The 21,724-nt window shown below is 43.7% G+C and overlaps 1 protein-coding gene across 5 annotated transcripts in view; it reads right to left on the reverse strand.

The window, feature by feature from the left end:
- KCNQ5 (potassium voltage-gated channel subfamily Q member 5) overlaps positions 1-21,724 on the reverse strand; it is a 630,043-nt gene that overhangs the window by 94,081 nt on the left and 514,238 nt on the right. For all 5 annotated transcript variants that reach the window (XM_068983485.1, XM_068983484.1, XM_068983488.1 and 2 more), the window contains exons 6-7: positions 19,445-19,555; positions 13,373-13,468 (exon numbers count right to left, since the gene is read on the reverse strand). In XM_068983485.1, the coding sequence (XP_068839586.1) occupies positions 13,373-13,468; positions 19,445-19,555 (207 nt within the window). The remainder of the gene's footprint in view (positions 1-13,372; positions 13,469-19,444; positions 19,556-21,724) is intronic.

The raw sequence follows: 21,724 nt of genomic DNA on the forward strand, positions 1-21,724 counted from the left end.
TGGAAAACTTTGGCCATATTTATTCAAGCTGAAGTATAAATACCCTATAGTACAGCTATTCACTTTTATATCTATATTTAACAGATATGCTTATAAGTTCATCAAAAGAGGTACACTATAATGTTGTAAACAGCACTATTTCTTTTTAACCTTAATATTAATTTTCCTATTTATTTATTTATCAAAGTAAATGGCAAATAGATGGGGAAACAGTGGAAACAGTGGCTGACTTTATTTTTGGAGCTCCAAAATAGCTGCAGATGGTGATTGCAGCCATGAAATTAAAAGATGCTTGCTCCTTGGAAGGAAAGTTATGACCAACCTAGACAGCATATTAAAAACAGAGATATTGCTTTGTGAACAAAGGTCCGTCTAATCAAGGCTATGGTTTTTCCAGTAGTCATGTATGGATGTGAGAATTGGACTATAAAGAAGGCTGAGTGCAGAAGAATTGATGCTTTTGAACTGTGGTGTTGGAGAAGACTCTTGAGAGTCCCTTGGACTGCAAGGAGATCCAACCAGTCCATTCTGAAGGAGATCAGTCCTGAGTGTTCATTGGAAGAACTGGTGCTGAAGCTTAAACTCCAATACTTCAGCCCGGAAAAGACCCTGATACTGGGAAAGATTTAGGGCACGAGGAGAAGGGGACAACAGAGGATGAGATGGTTGGATGGCATCACTGTCTCAATGGACAGGAGTTTGGGTGAACCCCAGGAGTTGGTGATGGACAGGGAGGCCTGGTGTGCTGCAGTTCATGGAGTCTCAGAGTTGGACATGACTGAGTGACCGGACCGAACTGAACTGAACTGAAGTTGGTGCACAATATACGGGTATATAATATAGTGAGTGATTCACAATTTTTAAAGGTTTATGTTTCATTTATAGTTATAAAATATTGGCTTGGAGTTCCCTGGTGGCACAGTGGATAGGAATATGCCTGCCGATGCAGAGGACACAGGTTAGATCCCTGATCCAGGAAGATTCCATGGAGCAGCTAAGCCATGTGTCACCACTTCTGAGCCAGTACTTTAGAATCCGTGAACTGTAACTACCGAGACTGTGTGCCACAGCTACTGAAGCCCGAGTGGCTAGAGCCTGTGTTTTGCAACAAGAGAAGCCACCAGCAATGAGAAGCCCGTGCACTACAAACGGGAGTATCCCCTGCTCGCTGGAACTACAGAAAGTTGGCACCAAGCAACGAGGACCCAGCGAAGCCCGAAGTAAACGAGTAAACAAAGAAAGAAAATTATAAAAAATATAAACTATTGGCTATATTCCCATGTTGCACAACACAGCCTTGTAGCCTATTTATTTTATACATAAGAGTTCGTACCTCTTAATCCCCTACCCTTATCTTGCCCCTCCCCTCTCCACTGGTAGCCACTATTAATATGCTGTTCTCTCTACCTGTGAGTCTAACCAGCTCTAGCCCTTTAAACACACTGAAGTAGAGTTGATGCACACTGTTGTGTTAGGTATCGGAAAGTAATTCTGTTACTTTCAGACTCTTTTCCCATACAGGCTATTACAGAGGATTGTGAGCAGTTTCTTGTGCTATGCCGTAGGTCTCTCTTCATCTCTTTTATATATAGTATCATGCATATGTCAGTCCTAAACTCTTAATTTAGTCCTGCCCTGCACCTTGCCCCTTTGGCAATCATAGGTTTGTTTGTTTTCTAAACAGTGTACGTGCAGGCTAAGTTGCTTCAGTCATGTCCAGCTCTTTGTGACTCTATGGACTGTAGCCCACCAGGCTCCTCTGTCCACAGGATTGAGAGGGTAACAGGCAGGAAGGCCAGGGGTCTCCAAATGGAGGAAATAGCCTGCAAGTGTCAGACATTTTTATCTCTCTTAAGCAGCAGGAGGAAACAAAGTAGCGATATTTTTTCCTTCTCCATACGAATTTAAAAGGAGGTTTCTCTTAAAATTCTGTGTTGCCATGACACCTGGTTTCACCTGAAGTTAACCATTGCCTTTTTCTTATGGAAATGTTTATTTTAGGCTATGCTAATGTACTATGCATTTACCCGACACCCTGTCTTCAAGTCGGTTCGCCTTTTGGCTCAGAACCTACTTGATAAACCAGTATGTTATACTCTGATATTGTTCCTCTAATTTATGTAAATGACACTATTTGTATGGTGCTCTGCCCTTCTTCAAGATTCAAGTTAATCCTTTTATGGCCCAAGATGAACCATTTGGAGCCAAGATTATCCCAAAATACATCCTATGGGTGAGGGGCCTGGTGCCATTCTACGTTTTGAGACATTCCTTTCTTTTATTAACAGACTACTGATAACTATATAACATCCAGCTAAAGACTAGCAGGGGGTTACTCTTTCTGCCCCCTTCTGATGCCTATGTCAGAAGCTTTCTCTATCTCCTTTATACTTTAATAAAACTTTGTTACACAAAAGGTCTGAGCGATCAAGCCTCGTCTCTGGCCCCAGATTGAATTCTTCTCCTCCGGGGGCCAAGAATCCCGGCGTCATAATTCAACAACAACCTTTCAGGATTCTCCAGGCAAGAATACTGGAGTGGGTTGCCATGCCCTTCTCCAGGGGATCTTCTGGACCCAGGGATAGAACCCGCGTCTCTTATGTGGTCTCTTGCATTGTCAGGTGAGTTTTTTACCACTAGAGCCACCTGGGAAGCCTTCCTAATAAACCAAAGTCAGGAATGTTTAAGCAGCCGTCAGGACAATGAACAGGGGGGCTGTGGTATGTTAACACAGTGGAGCATCCCACAGGAACCGTCCACTATAACTATGCCCAACAATGCGGATGAACTTTACATGAATACTGTTGAGTAAGAAACAAGACACAGAAGGGTACATACCGTGTGCTTCTACTTCCCCAAAGTACAAAAGCAGGGCAGCCTATCCTTGCTGTTAGCAGGCAGTGCGGAGCTTCCCTGGGGGAGGGGGGAACCCTGGGACCCTGGAGTGCTGGCCTGGTCTGCCCTTCTGCTGGTTGCTGGAGGCAGGCAGCACAGTTTTCTAGGAGCTGTGCTGCCTTCCTCAAGCACCTTATACTTCAATAATATGCTCCAGAGTGATATAAAAAAGTGGGGAAATCTATAGTAGGACCTGAGGGGTTTTATGTTATTAAGAAAGGTTTAAATAATTGATGCTACTTCCTTGCCCAGAGGCTTCCTCACACATCTCATGTTGATTTAACCTACAAATCTCTCAAGACTTATGCTTTGCATCATGGCATCTTATAGAGAACAAAGCAATTACTGTATCATCTTGAAACATTAATTTTGGCAAATACTGTACAAACACAATCTACAAGTGATATAGAGTAATGAGTAATGACACATGGTTTTATTATTGCAGCTGAAGAATTGATGCTTTTGAACTGTGATGCTAGAGAAGACTCTTGAGAGTCGCTTGGACTGCAAGGAGATCAAACTCGTCAATCCTCAAGGAAATCAACCCTGAATATTCATTGGAAGGACTGATGCTGAAGCTGAAGCTCCAACACTTTGGCCACCTGATGCAAAGAGCCAACTGACTGGAAAAGACCCTGATGCTGGGAAAGATTTGAGGCAGAAGGAGAAGCGGGTGACAGAGGATGAGATGGTTGGATGGCATCACCGACTTGATTGGCATGAATTTGAACATATTCTGGGAGCTCGTGAAGGGAAGCCTGGCGTGCTGCAGTCCATGGGGTCACAAAGAGCTGGATACGACTGAGTGAGTGAACACCAACTTCTACAGGGAAGGCTAGTGAAGGCCATCCCCACTCATGTGGCTTTAATAAGACAACTTTCATGGAAGGAGTCAGATGTATGTGAACTCAGATACTTTGGAAGAAGGACTCATGTAGAAGTAAGAAGTATACAGCAGGTCTGAGCATTATTAGATAGAAGTGAAAAAAATCTGAAACAACAGTACGACAAAAAAAAAAAAAAAAAAGGGACCAAGACATTACCTGCCAATGATATAAAGAACTAGGGGCAAAAGAGGCCACTTTTAGAAAATTGAACATTTTCTTAACAATGAGATCTGGCTTCTTACTCTTTTTCTATCAAATTTATCTCAACAGCTAACCTCTATTCCCTCCATTATGCTTCTCCTGAAAATATATTGTAAATGGGAGAACAGGGAAGCCAGTGGGCCCTGCCTGAGGGCTGATGCTAGTCAGCAGTCGAAGTGGCAGCAGAGCGGGTCTATTATGCTCACCCTCCAATACCTCTGACCTCTCCTCAGCTCTTCCTCAGCTAATCGCTTCTTGGAGCTGAACCCAAGGCCACAGCCATGTGATCCAGGAGCCAGTGCTCCTCTCTTCAAGGCTAAAATGACACAGCGGTTAGCAAGAAATTGCCCTGAGGGACTTAATTTATATGGCACACGCACTCTCACGGATGAGTCAGCAAGAAGCCAAATGAAAACCAGGCTTACCGTTTACCATGCAACCCGAGGCTTGAGGCAGCCAAACAAGTTCAAACTTTGGTCTCTAATGATGAGCACCATGTCAGTGTAATTATGCTTTAGGGAGGATTTAGTAGTTTGTACTGTCTGGAGTATTATAGCTATGGCACATTTAATTATTTCTGGAAATCTTAATTGTGGCTGATCATCCAAAGGTATAACTAACATGGAACAATTTTTCAAGGTACAGAATTTAAGAAGCTGGAGAACAAAAATATTTAGGGTAAAAACCAGTCATCTCTTTTTCTTCCCAATTTACTTCTCACTCATTTTTGTTCTTTAATGGCAATCCCTTCAATTTTTATAGCTTTTGCTTTCAATTTTAAGAATCCTTATTTTAGGGATTGCTCTCATATCTCTTTGAGGTTTTTAAAAATTTTCTTACCATAGAAGATGATGACATAGCCATGTACACATGTGTCCCTGCTCTCATCCTACCGACAATTTTTAGTTAATTCTAGTTAACGTTCAGTTATGCTTGCATTACTTGAATACATAACTGTGGTTCCTAGCTCAGAAATGTGATGTACCATTGACTACTATTTTCTTTCCTGTATAATTAATTTTGGCTTTTTGTAGAGTTCAGTTCAGTTCAGCTTAGTCGCTCAGTCATGTCCGACCCTTGCGACCACATGGACTGCAGCACACCAGGCCTCCCTGTCCATCAACCAACTCCTGGAGTTTACTCAAACTCGTGTCTATTGAGTTGGTGATGCCATCCAACCATCTCATCCTGTGTCATCCCCTTCTCCTCCTGCCTTCAATCTTTCCCAGCATCAGGGTCTTTTCTAGTGAGTCAGTTCTTTGCATCAGGTAGCCAAAGTATTGGAGTTTCAGGTTCAGCATCAGTCCTTCCAATGAATATTCAGGACTGATTTCCTTTAGGATGGACTGGTTGGATCTCCTTGCTGTCCAAGGGACTCTCAAGAGTCTTCTCCAACACCACAGTTCAAAAGCATCAATTCTTCAGTGCTCAGCTTTCTTTATGGTCCAACTCTCATATCCATACATGACCAATGGAAAAACCATAGCCTTGACTAGATGGACCTTTGTTGACAAAGCAATGTCTCTGCTTTTTAATATGCTGTCTAGGTAGACTTTGTAGAGTTAGTGTTACCCTACTTTAATGTATTGATTTGCCTTTATGTATCTATGAGGCAAAACAGCAGTCTAAAATTCTACTCACCAGCTATGTTGAGAAAGCTGTGAGTCCACTGTGTCTCCCTGATGGCTTGTCCCCAGGCCCGCCCTGAGCTCCCTGGCTCTGCGGCTCTCCTTCCTGTGTGGGATCTCTTGTTCCCTGGATCCCATATTTCCTTCCTCTCTTGGTTCATCTCCTTGTTTTGGAGGATCAATTCAAGCAGCTTTTCCTTCTCCTTCTTTTTTGGACTTCCGCTTTATTGAGGCATAGTTGACTTATAAAATTGTGAAATCTTCAAAGTTTACATCATGATGGTTTAACGTATGTATACATTTTGAAAGAATCTCCTTCATCTAGGCAATCCATCACCTCACATATTTGTCTCTTTTTGGTGTGGAACATTTAAGTTCTACAGTTGTAGCAAATTTCAGTTATACAACATGGTTATCAATGACAGTCCCCATGTTTCCCATAGATCCTTAGAACTTATTCATTCTTATAGCTGAGAGCTTGTACCCTTTTATCCTATTTCCCCACCTTCCAGCTACTGGCAATCACTTTTTGCTTCTGTTTCTAGACGGACATTAAAAAAAAAAACTCTGGATTCTACATATAAGCAAGACCATGTGTATTTGTCTTTTTGCCTGGCTCTCTCGCTTGGTATAATAACTAGGTCCATCCGTGTTGTTGCAACATATATACATATATATATATGTATATACACTGCAAAGAAAACCGGTATGGAGGTTCCTCAGAAAATTAAAAACAGAACCGCCATATGATTCAGTAATTCTACTTACACTTGTATAGCCAATTCAGTTTAGTTCAGTTCAGTTCAGTCGCTCAGTCGTGTCCGACTCTTTGCGATCCCATGAATCGCAGCACACCAGGCCTCCCTGTCCGTTACCATCTCCCAGAGTTCACTCAGACTCACGTCCATCGAGTCCGTGATGTCATCCAGCCATCTCATCTCCATCCCTTCATTCTTTCTGGAGTTATTTCTCTACTGATCTCCGGTAGCAGATTAGGCACCTAATGACCTGGGGAGTTTCTCTTTCGGTATCCTATCATTTTGCCTTTTCATACTGTTCATGGGGTTCTCAAGGCAATAATACTGAAGTGGCTTGCCATTCCCTTCTCCAGTGGACCACATTCTGTCAGACCTCTCTACCATGACCTGACTGTCTTGGGTTGCCCTGCAGGCGTGGCTTGGTTTCATTGAGTTAGACAAGGCTGTGGTCCTAGGTATAGCCAATTAAAGACATGGAAACAACCAAAGTGGCCATCAACAGATGAATGGATAAGGAAAATGTAAAATATATATATTGGCTTCTTGCATAAGGGTAAATGGTAGGTAAAATGTTGAGATTTTGCATATCTGAAAACATCTTTATATGACTGTCATACTCCATGAATATTATGGCTGGATAAAAAATTCTACATTGGAAATAATTTTCCTCCACAATTTTGAAACTATTGTTCCACTGTCTTCTAATTTTAAGGTTACTAATGAGAAATCCATGCAATATAGATTCAGAACCCTTTGGGTATGTTCCGCTCAGAGAGCATTTAGGATTCACTTTCTCGCAAGAGTTCTCATATTTCACAAGGGTATCCTGTGAAGCTTTTTGTTATCAGTGCTGAGCCCTTGCAGGGGTGGGGGCGTCTTTTATTGTGGCCACTCCTGTCCTTCAGTTCTGGAGATCCAGAATATAAAATTTGTTTGACAAAATGCTACCTTCAGTTTCCCTGTACTCTTTGTAAAGTATTTATGTTGGCTGAATATTTGATCTCCTGGAGTGGTTATCCAAATTTCCGACTTTTTTGTTTCTTTTTTAATCTCTTTTTATTCTACTTTTCTAGGTTTTCAGTTTTATCTCCTTTTCTGTTTTCTTCTTTTTCTGAAGTCATGTTTTTCATATCTAGGATGTTTTTTGTCAGCATCTGTCCTTCTTTATGACTGCAGCAGTACAAAAGATGTGCAAGCTCTGTGTCAGTGGTCTGAGTTTACTTTAGGGGCGTCACTTTAGGGTAACGGGATAAAGCCTCAGTTCTTTCATGGGAGGGAGCCAAAGTTTCAACATACAGTTTGCTTTTCTTTGGGGCCAACTGTTTTCTCCAGAACAGCATCTTCATATATATATATATATAATTGCAATTCTTTTTTGAAAGTATTTTATGTATCTCTTAACTGTGCTGGGTCTTTGTTTCTGCACAGGCTTTTTCTAGCTGTGGTGATGGGGAACTACTTACTGGTAGAGTGGTGGAAGTGCACAGCTGCTCATTGCAGTGGCTTCTGTTGCTGAGCACAGCCTCTTGGGCACGTGAGCTTCAGCTGTTAGGCACATGGGCACAGCTGCTCCACAGCATGCAGAGTCTTCCCAGGCTAGGAATAGGGCTGGTGTCCCCTGCACTGCAAGGGGCACTCTCAACCACTAGACCCCCAGAGAAACCCCAGAACAGCATCTTCTATCTCTTCCCTCAGGAAAATAAGCCCCCTGTCAGCATTCATTTCACATACTTATTTCATCCACCTGTCTCTGTTTCCTACAAAGTACCTTGGCTCCACCCTGAACTGGTGCAATCTCTCTAGAAGGAAACTCCTCACATGGAACTTCTGAAGGACCTTGAAATACTAATCCCCAGCCTTCAGAGACATATCTATGAGGCACTGGATACATCCAGTACACTGGAATTCAGATTCCAGAGCACTGGATTCAGATTCCAACACCAAGGACTTGAGTTCTACCTCTTTCTAGGCTTGTCCTGGGGATCAAGTGACAGAATGGAGTAGAAACACACCACACAGCAAGAGGCACATCACAAGTCTCAGACATTATTAATATGAGTGGTAACATTGGGTAGGTATTCTAAACATCACTGATAGTTACTTTCTTTTCCCAGACAGGTCTACTTGAAAGGAAACATTAACTTAAATGAATCATGCAAAGACACTGATGCAACTAAATTTGTTGCAAGCTGCTGAAGTTTTAAACTTTTATATAAAACCCTGAATTGCTGTTAATTTAGTTGCCTTGCTGTCCGAATGACAGAGCATTCTGGGCCTCTCCAGTGCCCTTTACACAGACAGCAACTCTGGCCCCGAACAGATGAGACTGGTCTTGGCCTTGATGCTTTGTGTGATCAGCAAACCAAGGTAGGTTAATTGTGTAAGAAAATGGATGGATCAGCAAGTGAAGCTTGCTTTTTAATCTAAAGCATGCTTCAAATAAATTCCAATAATCTATAATCAAAGCATAAAGCCCTGATTAGGGGTTACAGCAAGGAAAAACAATGAACATATTCAATAATTTTATTATTATTTTTGAATCTAATAAATTAATTCAAGCTGAATTTGGAAAAGGCAGAGGAACGAGAGATCAAATTGCCAACATCCCTTGGATCATCAAAAAAGAAAAACTTCTGCTTTATTGACTACGCCAAAGCCTTTGACTGTGTGGATCACAACAAACTGTGAAAAATTCTTAAATAGATGAGAATACAAGTCCACATTACCTGCCTCCTGAGAAATCTGTATGCAGGTCAAGAAGCAACAGTTAGAACTGGACATGGAACAACAGACTGGTTCCAAACTGGGAAAGGAGTACGTCAAGTCTGCATGTTGTCACCCTGCTTTTTTTAATTTACATGCAGAGCACATCATGCAAAATTTCAGGCTGGATGAAGCACAAACTGGAATCAAGATTGCCAGGAGAAATATCAATAATCTGAAATATCAGTAACAGATGACACCACCCTTATGGAAGAAGGCGAAGAGGAACTGAAGAGCCTCTTGATGAAGGTGAAAGAGGAGAGTGAAAAAGCTGGCTTAAAACTCAACATTCCGAAATCTAAGATCATAGCATCCAGTCGCATCACTTCACAGCAAATAGATGGGGACACAATGGAAACAGTGACAGACTTCATTTTCTTGGCCTCCAAAATCACCACAGATGGTGACTGCAGCCATGAAATTAAAAGACGCTTGCTCTTTGGAAGAAAAGCTATGACCAACAAAGATAGCATATTAAAAAGTAGAGACATTACTTCACCGACAAAGGTCCGTCTAGTCAAAGCTATGGTTTTTCCAGTAGTCATGTATGGATGAGAGAGTTGGACTATAAAGAAAGCTGGGTGCTAAAGAACTGATGCTTTTGAACTGTGGTGTTGGAGAAGACTCTTGAGAGTCCCTTGGACCGCAAGGAGATCCAACCAGTCCATCTTAAAGGAAATCAGTCCTGAATATTCATTGGAAGGACTAATGCTGAAGCTAAAGCTCCAATACTTTGGCCACCTGATGCAAAGAATTGACTCATTTGAAAAGACCCTGATGCTGGGAAAGATTGAAGGCAGGAGGAGAAGGGGACGACAGAGGATAAGATGGTTGGATGGCATCACTGACGCAATGGACATGAGTTTGACTAAGCTCCAGGGGTTGGTTGATGGACAGGGAAGCCTGGTGTGTTGCAGTCTATGGGGTCTCAAAGAGTTTGACATGACTGAGTGACTGAACTGAACTGAATAAATTAATTAATTACATTTAGACTGAATAAATTAATTACATTTAGACAGGGCAACAATTGCTTTTTAAGTTGGTAGAATCCACTTTGATTTATGAAACTATGATTGGGTTTAAAGGTATTCTTCAACATTTAGAATTCATTTTAAATTCTTTTTTGTTTAGAATAACACATAGAGCTTTAAGTTATTAAAAAAAAAAAAGGATTTTACTCCACTGTTGCCTATCTTGGTACAAGTTCAATTTTTGATCACAGTATATGTTACCTTACTCTGTTCCATAAAATAAAAACCTAGATATTTAAGTAAACTTTGCAGTCATCCCTGTTGCTTCCTACGGGTGACGTCCAAGGCTGTTCTGGCCTAGCTTTGTATCACTCTTGGCATAGAAATGCCTCTGGCCCAGAGATTTCTTGCAGGAAATGTAATCTGTTTTCAAGTTCAATTGGAGATTTTTTCCCCCCACAATTTATTCGTTAATAATGATGAGTTAGACCAGAAATTCCCTCCTATTATTCTCTGTATCTGTCTCATACAGTACGATAGCCAGCATCTGGCTAGTGAACACCTGAGATGTGGTTGGTTCCATCCAGGAGCTGAAATGTAAGCAGCCACCTGCAGGTACTGGCAACTGTGTTGGGGCACAGCTGTCAGCTCTGTCATCACAAGGGATCCGAGCCTCAGAAACTCGGCAGGGGCCTCATTTTCCAACAGGACCGGGGATGGCCCACGATGTTTTTGGACAGAGTCCCCTTTCATATCCACAAATATCAAGGATCTGTACACAGAAGTGTCTGTACCTTGAACACACGTTGATTGAGAAAATATACAAAATAAAAAAGCGAATAAAACAACTTCACAAGGATCTTCAATAAACTTGATCATTATCCACGCCAACGGCATGGCTGTGCTCCTGAGATCAGGTGTGTGTAACGCATGTTATCCGTTCCCCAGGTGGATAGGGCTTGTGCTCAAATGGATGCAAGGAACCCAGGGAGTAACTCTGCGCTCACAGGCTAGAAAGCATCCTTCAAGAACTGAAAGATGAATACATGAAAGAGGAGTCGACAGAGAAAAGCAGCAAGGAGAAAAATGCGTCAGACATGTGGGGACACCTTATGGTCAGTTAAGCTCCACAGGGTGGGGGCTTGCTGTTGGGTGTTTTCTGTGTGCTCTGGGGGGCAGACACTCTCCTTCACCACCCCTCATCATTTGGCCTCAGATCTTAAACTCCTGCTATTCAGGGATCTTTCCTTCAGGAAAACAGAGTTTACTGTATCTTTGGTGCCCCTTTAAAACCTGGAAAGTTTGAATCAGTTCTAAGGAGGCGGATGAAACTGGAGCCGATTATACAGAGTGAAGTAAGCCAGAAAGAAAAACACCAATACAGTATACTAACATATATATATGGAATTTAGAAAGATGGTAATGATAACCTTGTATGCGAGACAGCAAAAGAGACACAGATGTATAGAACAGTCTTTTGGACTCTGTGGGAGAGGGAGAGGGTGGGATGATTTGGGAGAATGGCATTGAAACATGTATAATATCATATAAGGAACGAGTCGCCAGCCTAGGTTCGATGCAGGGTGCAGGATGCTTGGGGCTGGTGCACTGGGATGACCCGTAGGGATGGTGTCGGTGGGGGGATGGGAGGGCGGTTTGGGATTGGGAACACGTGTACAACCGTGGCGGATTCATGTTGATGTGTGGCAAAACCAATGCAATATTGTAAAGTAAAAATAAATAAATAAAAAAACCTGGAAAGTTAAAAACTAGAGCCCCTCAGTGGTTCGCATTAGGAGTCAGGGAACAACTTTGTTTAAACACTGACACCCTCATGTCACCACAGAAACAGATGGACTCCCTTCCTGATGTTGCTGAGCCCCACCTCCCCTCAGCCCACCTCTGCAGGAGGTGCCAGCATCACAGCCACAAGCAAAGGCTGCAGGAGGGCTGCGGTGTCGTGGCCGCTGACCCCCTCCCTCTCCCAGAACCCACAGTGTAAGTGAGAACAACGTGCTTGTTCCTGTTGCGGAAACCACAGCCACCGCCCCAGAGCCTCTGGTTCTGTAGCTCTGGGTCGTCTGCTGCCTGGCAGGGAGGATATTACATAATCATCTCTGCTGTAATTAAATATGAACTGCACAGCATGGATCCAGAGGAAAACATATTTAGTGATTTTTAACCTGCTTTCCAGGGTGGTTCTGCTCTCCAGAGACATGGAGGACAAAAGAGAAGCATTCCTTTACTGATGAAGCAAACCCCGAGTTATTGAAAAGGAGATTAAATGCTGAACAACCTATACATTATGAGTTAGCTTCAAGTAAGGTGCTCAAGGGCTTCCCTTGTGGCTCAGCTGGTAAAGAATCCACCTGCAATGTGGGAGAACTGGGTTCGGTCCCTGGGTTGGGAAGATCCCCTGGAGAAGGGAAAGGCTGCCCACCCCAGTATTCTGGCCTGGAGAATTCCATGGACTAAGTCCACGGGGTTGCAAAGAGTCGGACATGACTGAGCGACTTTCACTTTTCAATGCGCTCAAACACTGATGGACTCCATAACACCAGTTTCTAAAATAAGTATTTCTAGTTATTGCTCTAGACAGCATTAAAGGTGATCCCCCAAGTACTAAACCTTGACATTCTGAATCAACGTGTTCTTCAGACAGCCACACACATCTGGCCACAGAAGGTGAGTACAGTGCAGGCTTTCTGCCCCATCCTGAATGATCAACGGTGTTTCACCAACTAGTTCATGAAACTAGGCCATTCCAGGAGCAGCACGGCCTTGCTAACATCTGTGTGGCTTTCTTCTTGTTGTTGCTGTGTAGTGGCTAAGTCGTGTCCGACTCTCTGTGACCCACATGGACTGTAGCCTGCCAGGCTCCTCTGTCTATGGGATTCTCCAGGCAAGGATACTGGAGTGGGTTGCTATTTCCTTCTCCATGGGATCTTCCTGACCCAGGGATCGAACCTGGGTCTCCTGCATTAGCAGGCAGGTTCTTTACCACTGAACCATAAGCGAAGCTCCTGTGGCCTTGCTGGCATGGTTAATGGATGCAAACAAAGCACAGACCATTGACTGAAAATAGATATTACTTTCTGTGTTTGGGAGTGGGGAGCCCATGACCAAATCCAAGACTGTGCAATAAGTTCTAGCTTCGTGTTTAAAAACAAAACCAAAGGGTAGCTCTTGCAAGTGAGGCCACAGAGAGCATGGTTCCCCACCCAGTACCCCTGCAGGGAGGGCCGTGTTCCTGGTGCATTGACATTTACCTGAATGAGGTTGGCAGCTGGGTTCCGTCTTTTCTCAAAATGTTTCTGGCGGTGCTGTTCTTGTACTTTTAATGCAAAACCTGAGCCAAGAATGCCCTGTCACAAAATACAGAAATAGTGCTTAAAAAAAAAATTCCCCCCAAAGCATCATTAAATAATACAAATATTTAAAAAAACAACAACCCTTTAAGAAGAGTCTGAGAAATGACAAACATTATGCAACCTGTCCATAATCTCATTACTTATTAAACAAACATGATTCCCTCTGTTATTATGCCATTGTCCAATGGCAAGTGGTTGGACAAGAAACAGGTCTTGATGTCTGTCCTTCAGGAAATCACCAGGTGCTGCACTCCAGTCTCCTAGGGTGTAGGAGGAGGCCCCACAATTCCAAATAAAAAATGCCTTTGTGTGGCCCTCTCTGTGGCATTTCTTTACACCTAAGTTAGAGAAAACAGGCCTATCCAGGGACAGACGAGGGGGATTTAAAATCTGGAGCTGTTACTGTCTCGTGGATGTGGACTTGGGAGCTATTTTAGCATGCTAATGGCAACTACTACAGTTTATACTTCCTGTTCATGAAAGGGTGGGGGAATGATCTTATTAAATTTTAAGATCTGTTCATGATGCTATAATTCTGCGCCTACCAAAGGAAAGCAAGTGGGGAAGGACAGTTGTTTAGATGAGCCACATAGACACTCAGGCTTGGAGATGCTTCCATTTTGCCTATTTGTCCAGTAAAGATGAGAGCACGGGTCAGTGCGAAGCACATACTTATCCTCCCAATTCTTTATTTTTGAAAGTTGATTAATTCACTCATTAGTTAGTTTTTGTTTGTGCTGGGTCTTCATTACTGTGAGGGCTTTCTCTAGCTGCGGCAAGCGGGGGCTACTATCTAGTTGTGGTTCTTTGTCTTCTCATTGCAGTGGTTTCTCTTGTTGTGGAGCGTGGGCTCCAGGCCCGTGGGCTCGAGCCCAGGCTCAGTAGTTGCGGTGCACGGGCTTAGTTGCTCCTTGGCACGTGGGATCTTCCTGGATTATGGGCTGAATCTGTGTCTCCTGCATTGGCAGGCAGATTCTTTACCACCAAGCCACCAGGGAAGCCCCTCTCCTGGGTCTTAATCCTCAGAGTCTTAACACTCGGAGCATGCCTTGCCTTCTTGGTTTTGGCTCACCCTTTAGGTCTGGGGGATGGTGAAACTAGTCTGATCCTTCTGTGTTTATACTGGCTTTTCGGCTGGTTTGCCTTTTTCTGCATAGCATCTCCGTCTGCCAAAATCCTGCTCTCTTGATTTGTCCCCTATTTTCAGTTTGCTTTGGTCTAAATTTGTGGAATCAAGATGCTTCATGTCAGCCTCAGGTTGAGGCTGGCTTCAGAGTTCCCTCAGTTCAGTCTCTGGGCTTTGTCTCTCAGCCTCCACTTTATTGGTGTGGGAAGCAGAGTCCCTCTGCTTTCGAGTCTGGGATTTTACTTGCTAGCTATAAATTATTAGCTTTTTATTAAAGGAATCTAACCCTTAGGTTATAGCCAGGTATCTTACGAGCTGTGAGTCAGTTCCTTGCCGTAGGTAAGGGACGGCTGTTTTTCTTTTCTTTATGTGTTTGAAGTCACTCAAAGATAGTAAGAGCTGTCTGAGGGGGTGGTATGTCTCATCCTGTGATGTGTTAGGTCTCAGTGAATGACAACTTGATGAGGATATTTTGGAACTCTAGATAACCTTTACTCTTCCTCCTTATCTTGAGGCAGTTTAGTCGCTAAGTCATGTCTGATTCTGGCGACCCTGTGGGCTGTATAGCCTGCAGGCTCTTCTGTCCATGGGATTTTCCAGGTGAGAATACTAGAGAATTCTCCTTGAACTTCCACAATTCTGAGTACCTCTGTGATGATAACCAGATAATAAATAATGTAGTTATGTTTAAATACAGTTATACAATGATACTATTGCCATTAATGAGCGGTGACAGACTCCCTCATCAATCAGGACGCACAACTGCACTGTGAAATTAGAAACAATGTCATAGGGTCTGTTTTCCATCGCTCTTTCTCAGCGACTGTCTGGTCCTGTCTGAGGTTCTCATCTCACGCAGGTTGTGACTGAACAAACGAAGCTTTATGAAAACCTGGTTTGTAGGATTTTATTCGTGGATTTTAACATCTCCCTCCATTTAGAGGTTATAAAAATGGCCTTCTGTTTCCAAATCCAAATCAACTCTTAGTTAGTCACAACTCCAAAATTTCCTTCTGTTTCTAAAGACCATTTAGGAAAGATTTATTTATTTTCCTTTTAATGTCATTTTTTCATGAAGCTTAAACACATAAGAGACTATGAAACAGCAGAATTTATAGCATATATTTATATTATGTATTTATATTACATGCATAGATGTGTATAATCCACTCATAGGAAGCACAATTTAGTTTTTGTAGAAATTGAATTAACAGCAATGGCTACTATTTTTGAGCATTCATTATGTAAATATGAGGTTCAGAGTTAAATCCCTTTTGGAAAATGAAGACAGGCCCTGCATAACACAAACTGAGCACCTGCCAAGCAAGTTAAAATGTGGTGAAAATCACACTGGCATTGCTCAGAAACACACACTAGTGGATGGCAAACGTGGGCTGCAGGCCTCTTGAGCCAGACTGTACATCACAGCAGTCCTGACACCATCTCTGCTCATCGTCTGCTCACGGCTCCTGTCCAGTCCTCCGCCATCTCCTTCAGCCCTCAGTTCATATACAGAAACACAGGTCTGTTAAAAATAAAGCCTGCTGTGTAAAACACAGCTAGCGTGCCATCCCTTCAAACATCGAGACCGACGGAGACACATTCTCAGAAACTGAGTTTTGTCTTAATTCATTTCCTAAGGTGAGATAATCTTTGAGGTTTTAAGTTTTAGAAGTTCTCCATAAACATCAGATAGAAATAAGACATCTTGGCAAATATTTAAAATATTCACCCTTGTTATCCTCCAGGTTAAAAGAGCTGATTTGTACCCTGTACTTGGCAAACAGGTTAAAGATATTCTCAGCAAGAGGAAAGTGAGGGTCCGTAGGTGGAGACAGTCCCTCCAAGGCAGTGGGGACTTATGCCACTCATGCTTCTCAGCCGAGAATACAGGAGAACTCTCCTTATCTTGAGGCCCTGGGATGGGGCCTCAGGGAAACAGACCCCAGCCGAGGTGGTGGCTGGCATGCCTGTGTGATGTGCAGGAGAATGCCTCTGTGGTGTACAGGAGACTCCTACTTCCAAGGAAAGACAGGGAAGGTTCTCTCTCTTGGCCCTTTCTTTTCTGGGTGGAAGGCAGGCCCAGCATCCATTCTGACTTTCTTAGCAAAGTGCCCCTGTGTTCCCCTAGTTTCAATCCGACACCACTGCTGCCAGCAAGTGCACTGGAGATACTGGTGTTTCTGGCCACCTTTTTTTTTTTTTTTTTTTTTATTAAAGGTAAACATGAACCATCTTTCATTCATTCAGTAAGAACCCAGCACCTACCGTGAGGCTGCAGTGAAATTCTCCATGGTAAAGTCTACTCTGCTTGGCCCTGTGAAGGGATGCTACGGGTGAGTGAGACTTTGATTTCCAACACAAATTGATTTATTTTGCATAAAAAATCTTAACACTTTATTGGGAAAGCTTCTCAAGAATGATTAATTAGTCTCTGCCCCTTAACCTAACAGCAATACAACTGACTCTGCCATGATGGTCCAGGGTTTTAGGATGGAGACAGGCAACCTGCTGGATGAGATGCAGGCAGTGCTTGGAGATGGCTGACCTTCATGCGAATTGGCCCAGGTCTTTACACCTTTGAACGCTTGTCTCTGCTCTCTTCTTACAGGCTCTTTTTTCCGTCCCTTGCTATTATCGCTTCCTGGTGTAGTGTCTGTTCTGCCAGCCTACTTCCACATTGCTGTTTATAATCCTCAAAGAAGTGCGAAACTACAGAACTCACTTTATCAGACTTTCCTCTAAATTAAGCGAAGGTAATGAAAGACTTCGCTCTCTCCTGGGAAGACAGCAGACGCTGTTGCCCTGCGAGTGAATTGCCCCGACGTGGCCTCCGCCATGTCTGTGATTCTTCGAGGGATCACATGGGCTGTTACACGTGTGGCCTCAGGATGAGTATTAAACCCAACAGCGACAGATCTTCGGTGCCATTATTTTGGGAAAAAAAGCACAAGACTGCATTTTGCTGTTTGTAAGGTGTTTTCCAGCAGAGAATCTGGCTGTCACGTGGGTGTCTGTTCTACATGGCTGACATTGTGAACTCACGTGACTGTGGATGGACAGAGCCTTTCTGTCTTTTTTTCCACTTTGTCTCAGCAGGAAACACACATATATTGTAAAAGTTTTCTTCAAGCCAAACACTTGACTTATGTTATATCACTGATCTTCAAAAACTTTCTTTGGGTGCAATAGCTCTTCATATATGACATTAATAAATGTACTCAGGGTCTGTCACGGGCTGACTTGTGTCCAAAATTTACAGGTTGGAGTCCTAATCCCCAGGACCTCAGGGTACGACCTTATCTGGAGAAAAGGTCTTTACACAAGTGATCAAGTTACAGTGAGCTCATATGGCAGGCCCGAACCCAGTGTGGCTGGTGTCCTTTTTGGAGGAGACTTGGACATGGACAGAGGGAGACACAGGGAGTAGACGGTGTCCATGAGGCCTGGACACATCTCTCCTTTGGGGCCCTCGGAAAGAACCAGCCTTGCCAGCTCCTTGGTTTCCAACTTCCACCTCTAGAACCATGACAAAGAAAGAAAGTGAAGTCGCTCAGTTGTGTCCAACTCTTTGTGACCCCACAGACTATAGCCTACCAAGCTCCTCCATCCATGGGACTTTCCAGGCAAGATTACTGGAGGGTGTTGCCATTTCCTTTTCCAGGGGATCTTCCTCACCCAGAGATCAAACTCGGGTCTCCCACATTGTAGGCAGACGCTTTACCATCTGAGCCACCAGGGAAGTTCCAGAACCACGAGAAAATTGAACTATGTTAGGTCAAGCCAGATAGTCTGTGACACCTTGTTACAGCAGTCCTAGCAAACCAACACAGTCACACTTGAGGAGCATGAGACAGAACCCGAATTCAAAGTGAGATCTGATACCTGAGCTCATGCATGGTCCCTGCGGACCCTTCTCTGACTTTGGGTGGTCTGGGGTGCAACCACCTAGTCAGCCTGAAGCTGAGCACTGGTCATGGGAAGGACAAAGGGCTCAGGCAGAGGTGGAGCCCCAGGAACTTGGAGGGGTGCCCTGGGGTCTGTGGGGCCGAGGCTGAGAGGTGAGCCTTCCTATGTCTAGAGCAAGACGGAGGCGCTGGTTCCTTAAGCAGCATGGCGACTGCGGCTCTAACACGCTTGCTTCTGGGCTCCTTTCCCCCACGAGGGGTGGAGTGAGCGAAAGAGAGAGCTTGAGGATGGAGGCAAATTGTAATAAATATTTTCACGAACTGCCTTTGAAGACACAAGAGGATAAAACAACCAGAAAGACAGGCTTCATCCACTCAGGGGAAAATAATCAGAAGCTTAAGAGAAGATAAGTGTGCTCTTCATTCTGATACGATACAGAAACTGGTGGTTAACAAAAATCAATGATGACACAAACAATAAATCATCTGACATTTTAAAGACCCTTTAAATCCATGTGCTTCTCACTCAAGTGGATCCGAAGAGGTAAACACTCCACGTGGGCACATGAATCTCTTCAGTAGCTCACATCTCACACACTTAACTGGAGCCATCAGTTTAAGAGGAAGACAGCTTTAACTCTTTACACCTATTTTCAATGTATTAGGAGCATGTTGACTGAGAGGTGATGCCACCTGAATTATTATCAGATCCTAAAGCCCCAGCTGGTAGAAAACTTTTGGGTTAAATGTCTCCAAGGGAAGACCATTTTTTAAAAATTATCCAACTAGCTATATGTAGAAAAGTCAACATTATATCAGAAAAATGATACCAGTAAACATATAGCTATGTTCCAGGGCATACTGTTTAAAGGAAGCTCATGCTAGTAAACCTCTACAATCCAACTGGAAGTGCTTAATTTTTGCAAAGATACTCACAGCAGGAAGTGCAAAAAAAGAAATGCCCAGGAGTGCGAAGCCTGCTGACAGCAGCCTTCCCAGCCACGTCAGGGGGGTTTTGTCTCCATAACCGATCGTGGTCAATGTTATCTAAAAACAAATAAACAGGACGTGCAGCTTAAGTACTTGAGAGGAAAGCCAGGACTCACGAACAGTTTCCACTAAATCATTATTCAAGCAGTCTGGCTGGCGCATTTTATTACTGTGCTTTAATTTTCCATGACACATAACAGAACCCTTTGCTTAAGGAAGGGAGTAACCTACATACTTGTTCCTCCCTTATAACACGATTTTCCATCTTTCCTAAGTGCATTCAAAGAAAGGCTAGATTAGCAAGTGGATAACCATCAGTGATACAGGAATGATAGCACCATGGCTTTCAGTTCAGTTCAGTTCAGTTACTCAGTCGTGTCTGACTCTTTGTGACCCCATGAATTGCAGCACGTCAGGCCTCCCTGTCCATCACCAACTCCTGGAGTTCACTCAAACTCATGTCCATCGAATCGGTGATGCCATCCAGCCATCTCATCCTCTGTCATCTCCTTCTCCTCCTGCCCCCAATCCCTCCCAGCATCAGAGTCTTTTCCAATGAGCCAACTCTTCGCATGAGGTGGCCAAAGTATTGGAGTTTGAGCTTTAGCATCAGTCCTTCCAAAGAACACCCAGGACTGATCTCCTTTAGAATGGACTGGTTGGATCTCCTTGCAGTCCAAGGGACTCTCAAGAGTTTTCTCCAACACCACAGTTCAAAAGCATCAATTCTTCAGCTTTAAGACTGGATCAGTACACAAAACAATAATTTATGTTAATTAAGTCTATCCACTCATTTCCCTGGCGGGCATTTCCTGAAGGCCTGGTGTGTGTAGGGTGCGTGTTTTGATTTGTAGTGGAACAAAAATGAGAGGTGTATGGCTTCTTTCCTGAGATATTTAGGGCATAAGAGGGGAAGTATGTCACACACAAATCATTAAAACACAAAATAGGGCAAGACAGGTATGCTGGAAGCGCAAATAATCTGCTGCTCAAATTCAGAGATTAGTACTAGCTTGGGCGAGTTGCAGAAGCTTTGTTGGGAAGATGTCATCATACCCAGGCTTTGAAAGAGGGGTAATATTTTGAGAGATAGAGATGATAGAGTGATCCAGGGAGGGGATACAGATGAACAGCTGCACAGCAGTGGGATAAACAGGGTGGGTTTTGGAATGTGTACTTAGCTGCACTGGAGCTACGCTGATGCTAGACCAGGGAGTGTCTGAGAAATGATCTCTGGGTCTTGTCTCCCTAATGATAAACTGCTCCAGGGGCTGCTTGTGTGCCTTAGAACAGAGTTCTGGCTGTACTCCAGGATAGACGAGGCAACCCTGACCTGGTAGAATGATGGGGTGATTGACTCAGAACAGTGGAAGTGGGAAGGTACGAGGTGGAGCATATCCATAGATCATCCAGAAGGAAGGTGACGACCAAACCAACAGGATTTGCAAATTTCAAGTGGAAAATGTGGCCCCCTAAATAGAAAGACGACAACAAGAAGGAGAGGGTTTGGGAGCAGAGATGAGTGACTTTCAATGACGGCTTTTCAAATATCAGTATGTGGCTGATCAAGATATTCCGTGTGTGTGTGTGTGTGTGTGTGTGTGTGTGTGTGACCTCAGTCATGCCTGACTCTTTGTAGTCCCATGGACTGTAGCCCACCAGACTCCTCTGTCCATGGCATTTTCCAGGCAAGAATACTGGAGTGGGTTGCCCTGCTCTCCTCCAGGGGATCTTCTTGATCCAGGGATCAAACTCTTGTCTCTAAAATCTCCTGCTTTGGCTGGTGGGTTCCTTACCACTACTGCTACCTGGGAAGCCATATTAGCAGGGAATTAAGAAGGAGAGCCTGAGTCAGATGTGGGTTTTGGAATCAGGTACTGAGTGACTGTGGAAGCAAGAGTGTGAAGAAGGGGTGCAGGACACCTCCTCAGGAAACCATGCATTTAAGGGGCAGAAGGAAAAGGAAAGACAGAGGAGTATATTGTTTCAAAAGTAGGGGGCTAGGAACGGGTTATGTAAATGGAAACTCAATGGAGAAGAGAGCTTCACAGAAGACCAGATGAGCCCTAGTGTCACAGGCTCATGGAAAACAAGGAGAATGAGGACTAAGAGAGTTAGACACAGGGACAGGGTCACGAGCGGTTTCTAACAGCAGCAGTCTTGGTCATGTCACCTTCCCCAGCTTTCGGAGGAGGGAAGCCTATTGGGACGCAGAAATGGTAATGG

The sequence above is a fragment of the Capricornis sumatraensis genome, chromosome 11, assembly GCF_032405125.1.
Source record: "Capricornis sumatraensis isolate serow.1 chromosome 11, serow.2, whole genome shotgun sequence".
Classification (NCBI taxonomy): Eukaryota; Metazoa; Chordata; class Mammalia; order Artiodactyla; family Bovidae; genus Capricornis; species Capricornis sumatraensis.